General features: G+C 39.4%; 1 protein-coding gene across 9 annotated transcripts in view; it reads left to right on the forward strand.

Annotated features, from left to right (window-relative positions):
• The window catches only part of LOC128263268 (uncharacterized), a 45,278-nt gene extending 24,738 nt beyond the window's left edge, over positions 1-20,540 (forward strand). For 7 of the 9 annotated variants that reach the window (XM_052998203.1, XM_052998208.1, XM_052998204.1 and 4 more), the window contains exons 4-6: positions 12,642-12,982; positions 13,664-14,132; positions 16,364-20,540. In XM_052998203.1, coding sequence (XP_052854163.1) covers positions 12,642-12,982; positions 13,664-14,132; positions 16,364-18,579 — 3,026 coding nt within the window. In that variant the 3' untranslated portion in view covers positions 18,580-20,540. Of the gene's footprint in view, positions 1-8,880; positions 9,356-12,641; positions 12,983-13,663; positions 14,133-16,363 lie in introns of all 9 variants that reach the window. The other 2 variants (XM_052998201.1, XM_052998202.1) reach the window with 2 other exon arrangements.
• Positions 20,541-20,937: the final 397 nt, after the last annotated feature.

The following is a 20,937-nucleotide window of genomic DNA, read 5'->3' on the forward strand; positions in this document are numbered from 1 at the left end:
TTTCTTTCAACTAACCAAAAATATTTTTGCCAAACCAATTTTGTTAGCTGCAAACCCAAAGAAATGGTCAAATAATACATTAGGAATCAACCTACCAAATCATACTCAATTCCACTCTATGAATTACAATTTTTTTTTTTTAATAAGGTTTAATTTGTTTGCTTTGTGGGACCAGAAAATTGAGTTTGTGTGCTTTTCATTATGTACTTTATAACTTACTTAATTGCCATATAATTTGATTGTCAGTTTATAAGTTTCAATTCACTGCAAATGACAAATCAATAGCCTTTAGATTCAATATGCGTGCTGAGCTGCTTTATGTCCACGACCTATAATTGTTCTGGCAAGGAAAACAATCTAATTTAACCATTTTCATATGCCAATTTCCCTAAGTGACCAATTTGTTCAAGTGCAATTAACACAGCCCATACCCATCCGTGTTAATGGGGCCAGGGAAAAGACTCGGACTTCTAAAAAGATTGTTGCGTTGCATTTTAAATATCGAGGTGTATATATTATGCAAATTTGTGCAATTTTCATTCATGCCTCCATATGTATATATATATATATAGATATATATATATAAATATACATATTTGATGGGACCAGTAGCAAACTACAGCTCTGCTGAACTGAACCACAGCGCCAGGCCTTAATTAGTCTTTGTGAGCGTGTGAGGCTCATTTCATATGCAAATTGCAGTCGATTGGTTTCGCATTACATAATTAATAATTCAACGAGAATGCTTGTCAATCACACGCACGAATACGCCACCAAGGAACCCACACAACATACGAGCTAAGGGAAACCCATGCAGAAATCCTGCGGATTCTACCATTGTGGTCCGTTAGGGATATTATTAGTATAGTTAAATATAGGTGCGAATATTCGCAATGTGCAATTATAAATGTGTAATAATAGGGTTCTGAGCTGAAAATCGAACTACATACCAATGGTGTAACGTTTAACGCCCGTTTTCACATTTTTATAGTAAGCTAAAATTAAGTCTTAAAATATGGAAAACCCAGAAAGGCAGTGTTAAATTAACCTTTACGCCAAAATTCATAATAAAATCTATGGTGCTATACGATAGGACTGCGTACAAAATGGCCACTGGCCTCGATACCGATGTCTATATTAATATTTACGTCATTGGCGTTGGTTTTCGGCCTATTTGTGCAATCAAATAAATTTTACAGTCGAATGCACAGGTGCCTGGCATCATCAATTTACGCATCAAGTGGACGCCTGCATTGGAAACCAAATGGGAGTGGCAGCCAAGAAGGAGAAATTCGGTTTTCCGAAACGAAATTGATTAACATTTTCCGATCATTTTCCGCCCATTAAACTGTTTCCCGTTTAAAAGACAAAACGCGTTGGAAGGTTTAAAATGTGTTTTTGATTTTTTTGGTTATTTTTGATTTGAATGTAATGAATGAATTTAAGTTGGTTACAGTCGCTACAAGTATTACAGCTGTTGATGAAACTGCTATGCAGTAGTATATTCGCTGCCCTCACCCCATGTCTGCAAACACTCGTTAAAAATCACTTAAAATTCCATCATCATAAATTTGTCAAAAAATTCACTCACTTGCTCTGAGCGAGGCTTTAACGTGTCGACATTGATGCTGTCTTTTGTCTACTATCACACTCCCTTCCTCTTTTGGGATTAGTTTTCCGACAAACACCACAATGGTTTTCATTTCCCATCCAGAAATGGCTCTTTAGATTCTGCGAATATCATTGTATAAAATTGTCTGGCAAGGTCGTAGGAAAGTTACGTTTTTTACGTAATTTAAGATTTTATTATCATGTTTGGAAAGAATTTTTTTTAAAACATTTGTAATATCTAAAATCATGTTTGTTAAATATGGGATGAGAAAACTTAAAAAACTAAATAGATAATAAAAAGTAAAGCTAAGCATTTAAAATCAAGTTTAAATTGTATATTATATTTGCCTTTTTGCCCTCGGTGTATTAAGTTTTGGAACAACTATATACATGGGAAATGGCGCTGCCAAAGCAGAAAAAACTTCTTCAAGACAAATGAGCTTTCCTTTAAGACCATTCGCCGTCTAAGTTTTCTTATGACAACCTTTAGTTTATTACTTTTGGTTTATGTTTTCGTCAGTTGGCCGAATGTTTTATTTTAGCGGCCGCCGCAACAGCAGGGGGCAAGTTCCGCCGAGTACCGCCCCAGCCACTCCGTTAGGGCCCCAAAGCCAACAGCTTTTTGTGGCAAGGTCTTTTTGGCCACCATGGCTCCATGGTGACTTCAATTTTTGGCAACAAAACGCAGCTAAAAGTTGCTGCAACGGCAAAAAAAGGGGGGTTAAAAGCAAAAAAAAACTCTTCGCCCATGGCAAAAAGCAATAACAAAATATTATTATCAAAATCATTCATCATGTGGCTGCAGGCAATAAATTTTGGGCTTGCTCCCAAATGCAACAACAACAACAACAACAGCAACAACAAGAATAAAAGCCATAATGTGCCAGCTGAGAAGAAGAACTACAATTATTGTAGCACAGTCGGTAGGTACAGAGGCTTTTGGCTAACTGTTAATAAATCGCAGTGCCAGATATCAGCGAACAGTTAGCACAGTTAGCTTGTGGGCCAAAAGCAGCAGCTGCTGATGTGGCGCCCCGCCCCATATCCACCCCCCTCCTTTTAAGCTACGCCCCCGTCTTGCCCCGCCCCACCGCAGACGCATAAAAGTTCGGGGGCTTTACCCCCGTAACGAACTTTAACTTTAAGCGAGGCGTGGCCAGGGCTATAAGGCATTAACATAAAACTCCCAAAATACAAAAGACTGACGGGGAGTAATAAGTAAAACGAAATGAAAATAGTAACTGCTAAGAGTTTCCACTGTTTTAGTAGCAAGAGGCAGTCAGCTGCTCAGCCAAGCTGTAAATTTGCGCATTATTTAAGCTGCTCTTTCTTTTCTTTTAAACTTTTGTCTTTAGACACCGGAGTTAAGATAACTCAGCATATAACTTTTCCTATGATTAAAATTCGCATGTTTTATTTTTGTTTGCCTTTGCACTTAAACTTCTCAATTTAATATTTAATATTATTAATATATGATTAATATCATATGCTGCAAGTACATGGAATATTCATGCAGATTCTGCATACATACCTATCTATGTCTATAAATAAATGATATCGTTTTGTGCCACCCGGAGAAAACTACGCAACGATATTAAAACTTAAAGATATGAAAATATGAATTATATATTTAATTTGAAATGCATTTATTTCCTTTGTTCATAAACGAACTTACCCTCGCCTCATTCTCTTCTTCTGCCTAATGAATAAAACAAACTAAAGAAGTGGGAACACACAAATAGAGTATGCCGACTATTAAATACCTTTTTTTAGTTGAAAGCATCTATACAATAATTTCATACGAACGTTGAAATTAGCATTGCATAGTCTTTATAAAACATTTATAATTTAATCTGCTTTTATTAAAAACATTTGTATATTTTTTCATTTGAGAATTTCCATGTGCCACAAATAAATGATTGCTTTAATACAAAAATACTATTATTATCCACTAAATAGCATTTCTGTAATATTATGCTTTGAAACTGTAAATGCGACAAGTTTATTTATGCGCTATGGGTTCCCTAAGAGTAGTCAAACAATATTCTTTTAATAATTTTAACTAACACTGGGTTTCCTCTTATTTGCCATTGCCGCTTCTCAAGTTCCTCTTTGAGACACATTTTGCAAATTGCATTTCATTCCTGCACTTCCTCTCAGCCAGGTCCCGTTCTCATTTGCAATCATTATTATGGTCAGAATAAACGAAATCGTCATCTCCAACGTGCCCAGCCCAACATCATAATCAATTCAGATGCAGTTCCAGGTGCCCTGCCCCCCTTTTCACATCCCCGCCGCCACTGGTGCTCGCTCATCGTTATTCTCTTTGCCACTTGTTTGATAAATAATTGTTCGTCGTTTAGTAGGTACATACACTATAAACATGCAAAGTAAAGAGCACATTGTGTATTCTCGTGCCAGTCCAGCGGGTGACCACATGCTGTGCCTGTGCCGCCCCAGAATTCCCCGCTTCCTTGGCTAACGGCATTGGGGAAACCGCAAAGCTATAGTAGCCATAAGCTAGGCCATGTACTTTGAAAGCCCCTCGCTGGGCCCTGACCACATCATCGAATGCAAAATGCTAAATGCGAAATGCAAAATGCAAAATGTGAAATGCGAAATTCGAAATGCAGAAGCGGCGTAATTGCCACCGCAGCAGAGACCCAAAGCTGAAACCAATAAACCAGCACACGTCGATTAGTTGCACATGAGTGCGGCAACATCGGGGATTGGGCATCGGGTGTGGTGGTCAGGTGGTCAGTTGGAATCCCGCCTCCGAATTAACCTTCGTTACTGCGGCTGCTGCCAAGACTGACGGTCGACAAACTACAGACAGTAAGTCCATTTAAGCCACGTCTTAAGGACGCCGGCTTACGGCCATAACAGTTTCCAATGCTGTGACATGCTTTGGCTAAAATGGTTCTAATGGTCATCTAATAAGACAGAGTTTTCGTTTTAGAAAATTTAACAACCTCAGCCATCTTATCTTTACAGATAAAACCACTTTAATTTACTAATGTCCAGGTACTATAATTTACAGTCCTGCTAAATTAACTAACCTGTTAGGGTAATCAATTATCTCAATTCAGAGTTGACTTTACTGTTTTTTTTTTTTTTAATTTTTAAAAATAATGAGGAACAAAACTGATTGATTTCATTGATTCAATTTGCAGAGCGAAGAAAATTTTTTAAAGGCTCCAAAGAACCATGTTCAGTTCTGTTTTGAGACGATTCGTTTTTGTATCCTCTTCATCTTTAAGATCTTAAAGCAAATTTAGTTGACCCACGTTAACCCAAGCTCTTGACCCATTTTAGCCTGAGCTTTTGAGCCGACTGTCCCAAGGTGTTGCTGCCTGTCTATGATAAAATAGATGAAAAGGTGGTACCGCTGGTGGCACGTTACCCGGCAATGGATTCTCAATATTTGCGTAACAGGGGCGGCTTTTGGGCACGCCGCTCCACCGCCTCCAATGGACAGACTACGGCCAACTGAACCCAACTAACCGGCGATTGCTCATTTGCTATCAACGAGGAGCGCCTTCGCCGCATTCCATGCGATGGAGCAGAGAACGGCCATGAATTTTGCATTTTCAGTTTGCGTGTATTTTTAGCTGGGTCCGCTGTTGGGCAGGCCTGTGATTCATCAAAAGAGCGGCGACAGCTGACAGGCCGACAGCTACGCATAGAAATGAATTATACAAAAACGAGATAGACAATGGGCACTACGACGACCGCCTCACCCCATGGGGAAACACCTGAGGCGTCGGCTAGGACTACGCGTATTGCCTACGATTATTTTTTATTAGTTGAACCCCCAAACCAGTTGACAAAAGGCAACGAACGCCGACGACCAGAACAAGCTTAAAATCAACGCACACAAAAAGACCGCAGCCTTAATGCTCTTTTTCGAAAAGACATCAGTTATCGTTAGATAGATTAGATAAAGACTGAGTCAGCTTTAAAGTTCAGATTTATTTTAAGGCGAAACTTAAGACATTCATGTCCACCATTTATTGACACATCTATATTTAAGTTATTTATTTTTTATTTAAGAAATTAACACCTTTACAGTTTGGTGCACCCAAATTTGATTTCACTATTTTATTTGTTTAACAATTATTTTACCCTTCATATTTCCTGGTTTATATCTTTTAAGATTCATTGATAAAATAGTTAGGAGAAACAATACTAAATATTTAAAAAAAATAATTGAAAAAGTCAATTAAATTTGGTTTTGGGTGTTACTGCGTTGTTTATAATTTGATGTATATGTGCATTACCACATTTCCTTATGCATTTACGCGGCAATTATTAATTTATTTGCGTTTGCCGATAAGATGCATTCAAGGTTGATTCTAAAGTATAATGTGCATGCAGTTATTACCGATTTGGAAATCGGACTTGCTTCAAGAGTCGATGTGTGAATACTCTATTAGCTAAAATAATGCATTCGGCACATACATATAAAAACTCGTATAAACTACTAAGAGTTCGCAGCTGGTGCTTTGACCATTCTCCCAAGTTTTTAAAAACGTAAGAGCTTATAAGGGAAAAACGTTCTGAACACCCCGGATACAAAAAGTCCACTCACATTTTAATTTATATCATATGCACATCTGCTTCCGACCATAAGTACTTCTATGCGGCACATATGTACATACAAACATACATTCGTACATACAAATGTATTAACGTATGTACAGCATTTTGCAGATCGTTCAACTTAATTTTGATAGTTTCAATAGAAAAGCTTGACATAGCAACCCCCAAAAATCATACATTGTATGTAGATCGTTTGTTATGCCCCGTCATGCTGATCAAAATACAAGCTTAAAAACATATGTATATATGTTTATGTACACGGAAAAAAATATATTACCATATGGTAACGTCTACGTACTAGTATTTATTAAAGAAAAATTGTTTGAGTTCAAAATTTTCTATTTTTTAAACATTAAATGCATGCCATAAAGCTAAAGTTAATTGGTAAACTGACTTTTTACAAAACTAATTTTTTACAGATATATGAAAAGAACATGATTCGCATACTTTTTGATATGGTTACTTATTGTACTGCTTTTTAGTGTGTATGTAGAAACACATGCCCAAACTTTTGCAACACTTTTTTTAGGTTTTTGGCTTGCTGCCTTCTGGCATTTGCCTCCGCCGCTCGAATGGTTTGCCAACATTATGACAAAGTTATGATACTCTTTCCTGGGAAAGCACATAAAAAGAGCCAGGCAAAAAAAGAAAACAAAAACGGCAAATAAAAGCAAAATACAAACCGAAAACGTGCTGAACAATGAGTACTATGTGTGCGCAAACAGTGGCGGAGATTGTTGGGGGAACTTTGAAAGATGGGGGAACCAATATCGATCGGGGGAAAGTCTCTTTCTATAGAAGAATTTTTGTTACGGAACTGAGTTTGAAGAACAAGAACTACATGCATTTAGTGACATTTTGTTAGATTAAAGATTTGCTGTCTGGTTTTATTCAAACTTTGAAAATTTTGTTTGTCCACGAAAAAGTACATTTTTTTCGCTCACAAACCAAATATTTTTTATCCACGAAAAATTGCAATGGACTACGGTGTTAAGTTTATTTACTCACTTTTTTGGCTTCAGGGGATCATTTTTTAATAATATTATTAATAATATATTAATAATATATTAATAATATTCAAATACCCGAAGAAACTTTGTGTGGCCGTCGATGATAGTGAAAAGCTGCCACCCCCTTTTTTATAGCTGTCTCTGCCTTCACCTAGCTATCTCGCTCACTCTTCTAACAATCTCACCGATTACGTTTTTCTTGTCGCATAACGTTTGAAGATGACGCGCGCTTGTTGTTTTTGCTGCCAGTGCCAGACGAACTGGCTCTGCTTTCTAAGCTTTCGCGAGCGGAGTGGGTGGGGCAGTGGGTGGTGGGCGGTGGTTGGTAGGGGAGCGACAACTGAAAAGGTGCGGCGACATTGAACAAGCCAACGAACGGGCGAGAGAGCGAGAGAGAGAGAGCCAGCTGACTTTTCTGATAACATCGTCATCGTCATCGCAATTTTAATTTATGCGCAACACACGCACAACTAGCACACACAAACACAATCAGCAGCCCTCAACTCTCAATAGCGATTGAGATTTTTTTTGTAAAGCTCAACATCTTTTTACACATTTCACAATTGTTGTTGTGACTCTCTGGAGCAGGGGTACACGAACTCGATAAAAAAAGTTTGCACAGTCGGATCATGCATTGATCATTAGCTCAAAAGAAAAAAAAACAAAAACATATCAGTGGAAAATAAATGCTGCCTTCGAAATCTTGTTGAAAACTCATAGCAAGCGAAATCTATGTCATCTACCCCTTGTTACAATCTCAATAAGGAGCATCTGCCGATCATTAAAATTACATGTTTTACGATTCTGTTCCAAGTTCATTCTGATTCAAAAATTTAGGTACATATTCTATTTTGGAACATAAAAAATTAATAAAGATTCTAGCTAACTTTTGTATTACACAATTCAAATCTAGAAATTCAAAGAGGTTCAAAAGATGTTCTTGACATTCACAAGTAGAACAATTCGTTAAGTAATTAAACAATCGACTTTTTTTAATGACTCATAAATTATTTACTTCAAAATTTTCAACAAATGTCTTTTCTGAAACTTAGTTATTTCTGATGAATAGATTTTAGTCCGAATTCTTGTTAAAAAAATGATTTCTTATTATTCCGTTAAAGCTAATTCTTAATCTAAACACATGAATCAAAATGGTCCGCAGCAATCTGTCAAATTATTATGCGTATACATATGTTAAATACGATGCTTAAATGTTTTAATGATGTTAACGATTAAACATAGCGGTTAACTATGTTAAAAAGTCAATGAATTAGTGAATATGAAAAAAATTGGGGAATTCTTAAAGTTTTGATACATCTGATAATATTCGACCCACACATGCAATTTCAACTGATTCATATCTAGGTAGCACAGAGGTTATATAGTAGAATTCTGGCAGAACTAACCAAATGAAAATCAATAAATAAGTAGGTATGGGATAAACACGTTAAACCGAGCAGCTTGTTAAATATTATTCATAGATTAGCCGATAATTGTGAGAGCGTCCAGCTGTCCAATTGGGGCCACTGTGCGAATTTATTTCCGCTGCCGCGCGCTCACTTATGTAAACACGCTGCCCACTGTGCGCGCTCTCTTCGCCGCTCTCTCTCACGCTTTCTTTCTCTCTCTCTCTCTCGTTCTGGCTCTCTCGTTACAGCAGCAACGATCGACGACGACCAACAGTTGGAAAGGTCCGCTCATTTGGCCGCTGAAAATCGACGTCGCGACACGAGACGCATCACAGTGGGAATATTCGACGGCGGCGACGCGTCGCCCGTTGCAGTGGCGCATTTTTTTTTCGTCGGTTTGATTGATTGCGATTATGAACGAGACCTTCAAGCTGTCCGGAATGCAGCGCACCAATATCGAGCTCGAGCGGCAGAGGCACCTGGCCAATTGGCTGGTGAAGAGTAGTCCGCACATGGCGGCCGCAGCAGCAGTAGCAGCCACAACAGCAACAACACCCAACACTGCATCATCAACGACGGCGATGGCATCGGCAACAACAAATCCTGGCTTAACAGTGGGAGGAGCAGGAGCAGCAGCAGGCGCAGGCACAGTGGGCGGCAACGGAACTGCAGCAGCAGCAGGCGCGCCCAGCAACAGCGTCGCAGCTGCAGCTGCATGTAACGGTAAGCTCGGCGGGGGCAGTGAGAGGGAGAGGTAGTGGTCGAGGGAGACAAGGCACGCGCTCCAAACAAGCGGGAGAGGAGAGAAGAGAGCGCTGAGGTTTTTTTTGTTTGCTCAACTGACGTCGTCTTACTTTTTTTTTTTGTATTCCCTTCTAAGGGGTATGGTAATTTAGAACATCAATGTAGACAATTTTTTAAATGTTCTTGCAAAAGTAAATTTAATTAAAGTACTTACCATTTGCGGAATTCATTATAGTAATTTAGACCAACAGATTGCAGCTGCAAATAAGATTAAGCCATTATAACACCCACACACATTGGAGTACAAAGTCAAGTAGAACAGTAATTACTTTTTTTTACGCCGAGTAAAGACCGTATACTCCTACCTCGTATTCTGTACAAGTTTACCTGGCAAAGATTTTAATGACAAGTAATAAATGAGCCAAGTTTTGCATCTACACTCGGAATTCTGTACTAATAACTGCACTGCGCTGCCAACCCAATTTCGAGTCATAGAGTCTATTAGTATAACCACTAAAATATCTCCATTTAAATATATTTATTTTCATTGCCAAATCAGGAATTCAATAGCCTAGTTGGAATTCTCTTGGTCGAAGTAATTTTATAGGCAAGATTAAAATATAAAATTTTGGTTATGGTTCGACATATTGAAGTTTGACTGTACTCAGCTTTAGGAAAAGCGAATCCAAAAAGTATAAATATTTATTTTGGTGCAAATCGAATTCAAGCAAAACGTTTGAAAGTGAAAACCGAAACATGTGCTATTTTTATGGCCAGCTAGTTTGGTTGAAAGAAAAATCAATACTCTGAGCAATCAAAAGTTTAAAAGATAAATCTAATGGGTTTAAATTTAAAAAGAACACTATAAATTGGAGAGGACTGGATTTATGTGAACCATAAATGGTTCAGGTTTTTTGGTGTTTTTATTTACCAAAGATGAACTTAATAGTGGCGGACGATAAAAAATTTTTAAAAGACCTACATGTGTGTAATTTCACATGTTTTGAATAAAAAATAATCTGGTTAATTGAGTACTAATAAGTAATTTTGTTTACCTTAAATTGTGTACGTATTGAATATTTTACACACTTTAGACAATTATAGCAGTACGATCTGAGATAGAAAGAAACATAACTTTGTATACCTATATTTCACAAAAAACTTTGCAGTTATACCCCCTGGGAATTCAAACCCTCACAATGGATTTGCCCTGAAAGGGTATTTTAAGCCTCGAAACCAGAAAAAAGCTTTTTTCTTTTTTAAGCTAACTGGTGGGTCGGTGTCGCCCTTATGGTGAATTTTTTTTGCCAAGGCGCGCGCGTCGTTTCGCGTAATTTCACACGAAACGTGACGATTACACACTGCCTCCTGATCCAATCTCTCCCTCCCTCCCTCTCTTTCACTCACTCTCTCTCTCGCTCACTCGCAAACTCTGCAATTGATATTTCGCAAAAGATAAGCACAATTTCACAAAACGTTTTAGCCCCTTCCCGGTGTTATGCTGTGATTTTTGCCCTCGCCTGCATTTATTAAATGTGTGTTGTGTGTGGGGCGAAAAATTAAGCCAAATGTGCGCAATTAAAGTGAGTAATGCGCCGCCGACCACCAATCAGCGGTAGCAGTGGATCCAAATCGCACCATGGGCCCCAATCGAACAATGAGCAATCAAAAATCGCGATATCTCTTTTTAATTGCACCGCTTGAAGTTCACTCACACACACACACACACACACACTCAATCCTATCAAAAGCAAAAGAAATAAAAAGGCTAAGTGATTTCATGCGCATTGTTGGGGCGACAGACAATTGCTCTTTTGGATGTCGGTCCGATAACGAAAATAATATATGATGTTTGCCCATGGGGGTGTTATCTTTTTGTGTTGTCTGCGTAGCTAGTCCCCGTTAATCGCTTCCAGTTGTTGACTCTTTTATTAATACCTCGATATCCGATCCGATCGGATCTGTTGCGCCTTCAATAACATTTGACCTTAAAATGTTCAAGTCATAGACCTCAATGTTTCGAGGGTTCTTCCTTAGTATTAAATTCAGTGCACCGCATGAAACAAAAATGAATCTGTTGCTGCGCAATCAAAAATATCAACGCAAAAAAAATTCTTTACAAATTCACATTCAAAAAATAATCAAAAAACCGGAAGTTCGGGATGACGTGTATTGATCGATAATGAAATTTATTTGATAATAGCTCACAATAGAACGTTGACCCGTCTTGATTTCGATAACGAAACATTAATGCTATGTTGAAATAAAAAAATGTTAAGATTATTTAGTTGTCACTTGGAGGTTTTTTTTAATTGACAAACTTGGCATAAACCAAACGAGCTGTGTAGTTAGTTTTAATGAACCATAAGAGTACGTCGAAAGCAAAGATTGAGTATCAATTAGCTGATAGTAAATATATTTTTAGTGCAAATAAAGTCTTGTTAGTGGGAAATTTGTTTGCGTAGACGTTGTTATTGAGTGCAAATATATACTTTGAATTACAGAATCGAGATCAAATATAGCAACTTAAGCTGTATTCAAAGTTAAACTAAAATGGTAAATAAATTGTCAATTCTGTAGTCTTTAAATTTAAACTATTATAATAAAGAACTGACAATGTAGTAATCAAGAGTAAAGTAGTCAAGAATTCAAAAGCAACTTTTGTGTGATCTGCGAAATTGCAACTTTTAAATTATTCAAATATTTTTGATTCGGTACATTTTTAGCCTTGAAACTTTGTATTACAAAGTCGAGAGAGAGAGAATGCTATGTGCTGGTGCCAGGTATTCAGTAGTTTTAATTTATTTTAGTCTAAAAATGGCCGTCTTGAGAGATAAAAGTTCGATTTTCCCCACTTAAAATTCAGCCCAAGATCTTTCGACAATTCTTTCTTTTCTATTGCGAAAATTCTTGTTAATTTTTCGGTTTCGCTTTGTGGCGATATTTGCCCACTGTGTGTCATCGTCTCGTTGACCGTTGACTGAAAATTAGCTGCGCTTAGCAACAGTTTTGAACCACTTGCCTTTCAGTTGCGTCACGCCAACTGAAATTGGCTTGGGGAATATAGCTCTGCTATATTCGTTGTATTGTAGATGTGGAAGTTGATACGACGGTGTGTGGGTTTTTCCCACTGCAGACAACGGGTGGCAATTAGACACTCACATGTGCATTTATATTTATGCGATTACCTCACCGATGCACAATGTGCTACTCCTCGTTGCGTTTCTTATATGTATGTTTTTCCTACCTTAATTTCATTTTGCAGGTGGAGCGGCGGTTGGCGCCCATCACGGCCACCATTTGGCCGCTGGGGCGCGCAAGCCGAAGCTGCGTCGCTTCAACTCCCACGACACCAGCTCCAATATGTTCTCGGTGGCGGATTTCGAGAACGCCCGTCTGGCCCGCCGCAATGAAATCGAGTTGAACAAGCGCTTGGAGCGACGCCTGCGCGGCAGCGCCAACAACAGTATCTACGGATTGGGGGGAGGAGGAGCGGGTTGCGGAGCGGGATCAGGTGGCGGCGGCTATTCCGGATTCTGTGGCGGGCTCAATGGCAGCGGCGATTACTCCACCGGCGACAGCAAGGCCTCCAAGGGCAGCAGCGAGGTAAGATTTAATCAAATTTACATCAAAGGCATACGACTTGATGCAGAGAGAGAAAAATAAATCAATTAAAGTCACAGAAACATATTTTAACCAAAATTACTTCGAAAATCGCATTATGATAACCCCGAGCTCTGAGAACAGTTTTATAAATCCAACAAAGATCATTATTTGAATATATTTTTCTGGATTTTTTTTAATGTTAAGTTTGGCTTTTTATTTATTTTATTGATCTTTATGATCTTTCAATTTTTTGATTCATAATAGTTATCTTGGTCGTTTATTTAGTAAAATTAAATAATATATTTTTAAAAAACAGTTTTAAAATTAAATTAATCAATAATTTGTTTTGGTGTAAAATGTATGATGTCAATTGGTTTTGTAATCTTGCAAAAAATCTTTAGCTGGCACAAAACCTTAAGACACGTTGGGAGTATTCATTTCACGGCAATTTAGCTTAAGGCTTGTGCAAATAGTTTTAATTTGGGTCAGTTAATTTTTTAATTGCTTTAAATTTATTTAATATATTTTTTGTTTACTAATGGTAAAATATAATGTTATACATAAAGCTGATGGATTGATTTCATTGTTTATACATATGTATATATACTTAATTGGATTAAAATACGAAATAAGTATAATTACTCCATAAAATTGTTTTAACACTTTGTAATTGTCTTTCAGTCGCAGCAGGAAGCGCTGCCCGCCGATGTGTTTCTCGAGCGGAATCCCCTGCCCCGTGTGGTCCGCATCTTGCATGCCGACAAGAACTCCAACGAAACTCTGCAGTCCAGCTCATCGCATGGCTCCTCCACGGCGGCTTCGAGCAGCTCCTCGGCGGGAGCGAATCCGGTTGGTGGTGGCGGTGGCAACATTGACACCGGCACCGGCACCGGTACCCATTCATCGTCCAGCGGAGGAAGCGGGACCGGAACCGGAACTGGCTTTGGTCCTAGTTCTGGGTCTGGTTCTGGTCCTGGACACCAAATCAACAACAGTCGCCACAGCAGCCATGGTGGCACCCCACCTGGCCACGATGAGCTCTTTCTGCTCTACAGGCTGGTGCGACAGCGCAACATCTACCACGGACACAATGCCAAAACTCAGGCTTCGCAGCGCAAAAAGACTGTGCTCATTCCACAGGAGTTTCCGGGTGAGTTTTAGAAATTGATGATTTAATTAAGCTGAACACTAAAATGTTTGACATCACTATTTTAAAGTTATTTTATGTTTGGAGTATGAAAAATATTTGGTTTTTAATTATAAACTCTAGAAGTCAACTAGTAAAACTAATTTGATAGAAAAACCACACGTTTGTATAGATATAATCAATATTTTATCCAAGCCAAAACTCCTAATAATTAAAATAATAGTTTTATTATCAATTAGCAAACCAATTATAAACAAACTCACAGTCAGATTTTCAATAATTAACTCAATCTAGTCAAAATATTAAAATTGGAAACATTAAGAAACCTGATTGTGTCTGATCTTATGAGAATGCTGTTTAATTACCTGTAGTTAATTATATTCTAAAAGTTTAAGATACATTTTTTGCAGCTGAGATGAGAGAATAATTTTCCTCTAACGAGGGCGTCCCCAAACAAGTTGTCATTTGCATGGGGGAGGTTAATTTGTTGCTTATGGTAAATTAACTTCAATGACCCACTGATTGATGCGCTGATTGGCAGTAGCTAAGGGCTTAACCGGCAGGTTAAAAAAAAAACCGGTGACTGATTTGGCACGCATTCCCCCCGATTTACATAATCCAGACGGAGCTCTTTGAAGGCACAGTTTAGTATTCTCATGACGAATGCATTTAGATACTTACTAGCGCCTGATTACACGGTCCAGTCGTAACAAACTAACTCACTTAGTGAGTCACTCAAGCGAACTGCGATCTCCCAGTGCGAGGGTTACTAAGTACACCATCCATACATGTTATATTTGTATAACCCCCCTACCCCCGCACTCCGCTGTTTTTGCAATTTGCGTGACACAGTCACAGTTCAACAATGAAAAGTAATCGCAACTATTGCTCATCAGGTGTTATGCAATAATGGGCTCTACACTCGGGGTTCCAGTGTCGGTTGTTTTTTTTTTTTTTGGCCCAGTCAGTCAGGCAGGCAGCCAGTGGTAACTTCTTTGGTGGCACACCACCACCACCACCACCACCGTCACCACCACCCACTTCCTGATCCCCCGAACTGCGGTCAGCCATTGTTTCAACTCGCTACGCCATGTGACTTTTCACAGCCGTTTGCCGAGGCGCAATGTAAACCAATGTGTGCAAATATTATGCAATCTGCCAATTTATAGACTCACTTACGCTGGGTATAATCATTTTATTCATTAGGCTTGCAATGTCCGGAACAAAAAACTGGATGGCAAATTGGAGTGATTCAATTTGCACATCCATATTGGATTTTCCTTGTGTTGATTCAATTGCTCCCGACATTGATTGCATTAGTATCTTTACGATACATTTTTTTTGGTTTTTTAATTTTTCTCACTCAGTGGCACGAATTAAACTAAGTGGAATGATTAATAGACTCTTTGGTACATGTACTTTACAATTGGGGCATTTAAACGGACTTTAAATAAATTTTTTAGTTTTTATTATATTATAAATTGACTAAATATTGTCAAATGCAGTTTCACTTAGTAAAATGTATGTCATTCTTGCCTTTTTAAATCACTCAAAATTTGTCGTATGATCCGTTTTAAGCAATATTTGTATAGATAAAGCCCAATGGTATACTGCCAGCCATATGTCAAGTTATTTGTTTTATTTTCATTGTACTCATTTTTGGATTGCAAATTCAGTGCAAAGCTGTCAGCTGTCGAAAAATTGGTTTTAAGATTTTAGACGTTAAACAGATTTGTTCAGTGGCAGAAACCTAAATATCTGCCGTGTTCAAAGAGATTTCAAAATCGAACCAATTTGTGAATTTTTCAATTTTTTTGCTATGGCTTGAAAAAAAGCAACGATTTTTTGAAAGTGAATTTCGTAGTAAAGACTGCAGTCAGAATAATTTTGTTATAATCATTCTTATCAGTAGTTAAATAAGAATATACTCAAAAATAAGATTAATTAATATTTACTAAAACTCATTCTTATCAGTAGTTAAATAAGAATATACTCAAAAATAAGATTAACACTTCAAACACTTTAATATCGATGTATTTTAATATAATGAAAATGATGAACATTTACTAAAAATCATTCTTATCAGTAGTTAAATAAAAATTAATGTTTAAAAAGAAGAAAGAACACTGATCGATTGCATTTTTGCTAACTAATCTTTTACTAAGAGTAAGAGTTCTAATACAGTGTTTTCTTAACGACTACTTAAACTTATGTTACTTTTTCTTCTACCGCAGGTTACTTTTCGCTGCTGAGCGAGAAGGGTCTGGCCACGGCCACGCAGTACGGATCTCTGATACAACTGGTGCGGGAACGGGTCTACAAGTTCGTGTCGGTGGACAACATGCCGGCGTTTACCGAATCCTCGCCCAGCAGTGCCAGTAGTCCCACGCACGAGGGCTGCCTGCCCATAATCAAGGGTCGTCCGCAGTATGTTAAAACGACGGCCAGGGGCGGCCAGGTGTTCCGTCTGCTGGCCGTCTTCGAGGATGGCAAACAGGAGCAGGGCCAGAACAACATGTCGCAGCACGGCAACATTAATGTGTCCAAGTCCCATGGCAGTGGCTACATGGGACGCGAGAAGGAGAAGAATCGGTACGCTCAGTTGCTGAACGAGAACCGGCAGGTAATGTACGTCCCACTGTCCACCAAGGGCAAGTTCTACGAGATCGAGCCGGGAATCCCTCAGCTGCTGCAGAAGTTGGGCGATGCCCAGCGCAAGCTGAATCCGGAGTGTGTGCATCGTTTGGGTGCCTTGGTAACGGCGGCCAAGCAGTTGCCGCTGACATTGCGCTACATTTCGGGTCCCGGCGCTCCCGACATCCCCGACCAGCTGTGCATTAGTCAGGTGAGCAAGGAGGATGTTGTGGTGGGCTGTTCCATTGAGGACGTTGACACCCAGACGCCGCTACAGCTTAGAAAGTTCTATCCCAGTCGAGACATGCAGCTGGTAAAGAGTTTTCTGGGCTTTGATTCCGAGCAGCGGATGCTGGCCAACACGAACGTGCAGAATATGCTCAAGTTTTGCCAATTCAACTGCGATCCGTTCCTGAAGTTGGTGGAGATTGAGTTGATTCAGCGATCGGAACGTTCGGCAAGCAAGAATCGCGAGGGCCTGCGCATCCTGAAGCCTTTGCATTTTCCAAAGATCTTGAGGCGTGAGAAGAGCACAATGGCAGCGGCGCACGAGAAAGAGGACTCCATTATATTCCTCAGCAAATCCGATCTGGAGAATCTGGAGGCCAAAGAGGCGGCGGCTGCTGTGGCAGCTCAGTCGGAATCCAGTCTGAGCCGCATCTCCGAACGCATGAGCGTGTTCCAGTCCACCAAGAAGAAGTGGTTCGGCAAACATCATACCCAGCAGCAGCACCACCAGCAGCAACAGCAGCAGCAGCTGGTGGAGAAACAGCAATGTGAACTGGATCTCGATGAGCAGGCCAAGCGAATGAGCATGGAGCGCTATACGGACATGTCAAAGCTGCTGCAGGAGCGTTTCGGTTCGGATCCCGAGCAGCCGGAGCAGGATGGCATCTCGCTGAACAGCACTGCAGCCTCCGACACCGAGACCACAATGCTGACCACCATGGAGCCCAAATCGCTGGACACACTGCTGCAGAAGTCCATGTCCCTGCAGGACATCGAGCTGCTGAATGGCCAGTGCAAACCGCGTCCCGACCTGCTGGCCAGCCACAATCACACTGATGCCATCAGCGAGGCGGGTACCGAGCTGGAGGATGTGGAGAACCAGACACCACCGCCACAGTCCTTCATTACGGAGAAGCTGTACAATGAGTTCCATGTTAAGACGCGGCAGTACAGCAAGTCATCGTCGAGCTTGCATCAGTTGCGCCTTTTTGCGTTGCCACAAAAGTTGCAGCTTCACGAGGCGGAGAAGGAGAAGCGTCATCTGATGCTGCTCAAGGCGCAACAGCAGTCGCTGGCCAAGGAGCCCATCACTGGCAGAAGGGCAGCGGGCGGAGTTTGTCTTTTGGGTGGCGGACTCAATCACCTGCCCATTTCGCCAGCCTCGCTGGTAGAAGACGATCTCCCGTACTCGAGTGTGCGTGATTCGCTGGTAATTTCCGCCGGAGGATGTCTGCGATCGGAGGCAGCCAACAGACCAGTTCCGGCCGTGGACTACACCAAGGAGAATATATACGCGGAGATCTGCCCCTCGCACACCGCGGACACCTTCTCGGGCACCACTCAGCTCACCCATGTGCAGGACGATGACGGGGACTACGCTTCGCTCAAGTATTCGGTCAACGGCGGACCACAGTCCGTCAGTCGCATCGAGGTGAATGGAGCGACGACGACGACGGCGGTGAAGAGCAGCGCCATCAGCTACCACACCGTGTACCTGGGAGAGGAGCCGCTGGGCGAGAGACACGCTGCCCACATCACCACCGTGGAGCTGGCCGGCGAGGATAACATTTACAATACGCTCAAATGATGACTCATGTGATTCCGGCGACGTAAGTTTGCCGGCGCCAAGGGCCTGTTTTAAAGACGCCAATGAAAAAAGGGCAAGCAAGGGAAAAAATCATATCCAAGGCCTTCTTATTGTCTTGTACTCGAAAGGATTTTTATTTATTTTCATAGTTACCCAATCTCAAGAAGGAAACTCTAATACACTTTAATTTATGTTATTTGATACTCTTTGTAATTTGCGCTTAATTTTTAAACAAGGAAAAAATATTTTACTCTTAATTTGTTTTTAATGTGTAATTTTCAGTAAAAAAAAAACACTTTGTATAAGATATGTTATAATTTCCATGAAGAGTTAAAATCAAGCATTATTTACCTTTTATATTGCCTTATAAATGTCGTATTCTTCAATTGAATTGAAAGTTAGTTGAGATTGATTTTGTGTTTGAACAATTTTAAACTAATACCCCTTATTTTGACTGATGGCAGGATTAAAGTCATATCCAAAAGAAATTTTTCGAGTATAAGATAATGAAAAGATAATTTTTAATCAGACAATATTGGAATAAAACCATTTATTCGTTGCAAGGCTTTGTGTAAGATCTGATCAATTTTTTGGGATAGGCTTTAAGAGCTACGAGCCACTAAATCAAATGAATTTATATTTTAATTTGTATACAATGTTAAGAAATGGTTGCAGCACCATTGTAAGAATGTAGTCATAAATCTGTGAAGGCTCTTCCCAATTTAAAGAGAATTCATTCTCCTGTCTGCCCTTTGACCATGGCTTAGAGGAGCTTGGAGTAATATTTAATAATATAAACTATATTGAATGCAAGTCGTATGGCGCTGATGCACAAAAAACACACACACAAGAAGAGAAGAGAAAAATATCTTATTTTGCGTTTCGTTACAGTAGACACTAACACGAAACGAATTATGTATTGTTAGTTCAAGCAGAAATTGAATCTGGTTTATCGAACACCTTAACAAAAAACGAAAAGAAAAATCTCTATCGTAACATATAATTACACATATATTTGTAGCAAGTAGTATTAGCATAGGGATCAACTTTGTAAATGAGACGTCGCTGTGGACGACGAAAAACGCCCTTGAAATGACAACAGAAATTGTAATATTATTATTAACCAAGTGAAGACAAGCAATTTTGTATTGTAATCTATATATGGGTGGCAGCATTGCGCCCCCAGTTCACCACCTTCGACCCATTTAAACACCCCGATCCCTAACACATACAAAAAACATCATGATGAAACTGAACATTTGGAAATTGCAATATTATACAATTGTATACATTACTTATATATAGCTATACTTATACACATATACTTACATACATACAATATGGAAATCTTAGTGCAAACCTAAGGTATTATTAGCTTGTAGGCAATCAACAAGTCAAATCAAATCATAAGAGATATACATCCACATATGCATATATTGTATATTTGTAAAATAGTATAAACTTTTAGGGCAAAATGCCAAAATTTTACACGATCTCTCGTATTTTGTCGTTCTTTTTTGGAAACCCATTAACTTGGATTTGTTGGGTTCACTTGTTTGTACCGTCCCAACAATTCCAAGTTGATCAAACAAAACGATTACATCAAAGTGCGGGCATGTCCACATAACATTGTAAATATTTAAACAAGTCTGTTTGTCCGCTTCGTTCGATGCCTGTTAATGAAATTTTGCCGGCCACCTGTCACAGAACTTTGCCTACAAACACATATTAAATATATGAATAAGTAACTTTATCGAGCCATATAGAAGTGCAGTCTCAAAGTAGAGTTTAGACATTAAGATCAAGTTTCTAGTCTTAATTTGAAAGCAAATATGGAACAGTTTCGAACTAGAGACATGCCGAACTTTAACTTGTGTAATGAATGACTTCGGTGTCACCGGAGGATTCTTCAATATATACACTTTCAATTGGGTACTACATAAATAAATATTTAGCAAGAACTTATGATTTTTTATTTTATTTCTTTTGCTACCACAATCAACAAAATAACTATATCTGATTAGAAACGGAAACCTAATTATCATTTCACCCCACCCCCCAGATGGCTTAAGATCAAGGTGGAAGGCAATTCAATAAATATTGTAAGGAAAGTCTAGCGTAACCAAAAACCCTGTATAAAATCGAAGCAATACTCACAAAATAGCTATGATACTAGTTGTAAAACCTCTCTGACAAAGCAACAATGCGGCAGCAACAAGTTCAGTCAGTGTGTGTGATAGTAGCTAAGTAACGAGGGTACTGGCTATCTGAATATCGGTGTTTTGTACATAAATAGGAACGAGGCGTAACCCAGCCCCAGGCATTTTATGCGAAATGTGTACTAAGAGTACTCAGTGG

Source organism: Drosophila gunungcola, unplaced genomic scaffold (assembly GCF_025200985.1).
Source record: "Drosophila gunungcola strain Sukarami unplaced genomic scaffold, Dgunungcola_SK_2 000001F, whole genome shotgun sequence".
Taxonomy (NCBI): Eukaryota; Metazoa; Arthropoda; class Insecta; order Diptera; family Drosophilidae; genus Drosophila; species Drosophila gunungcola.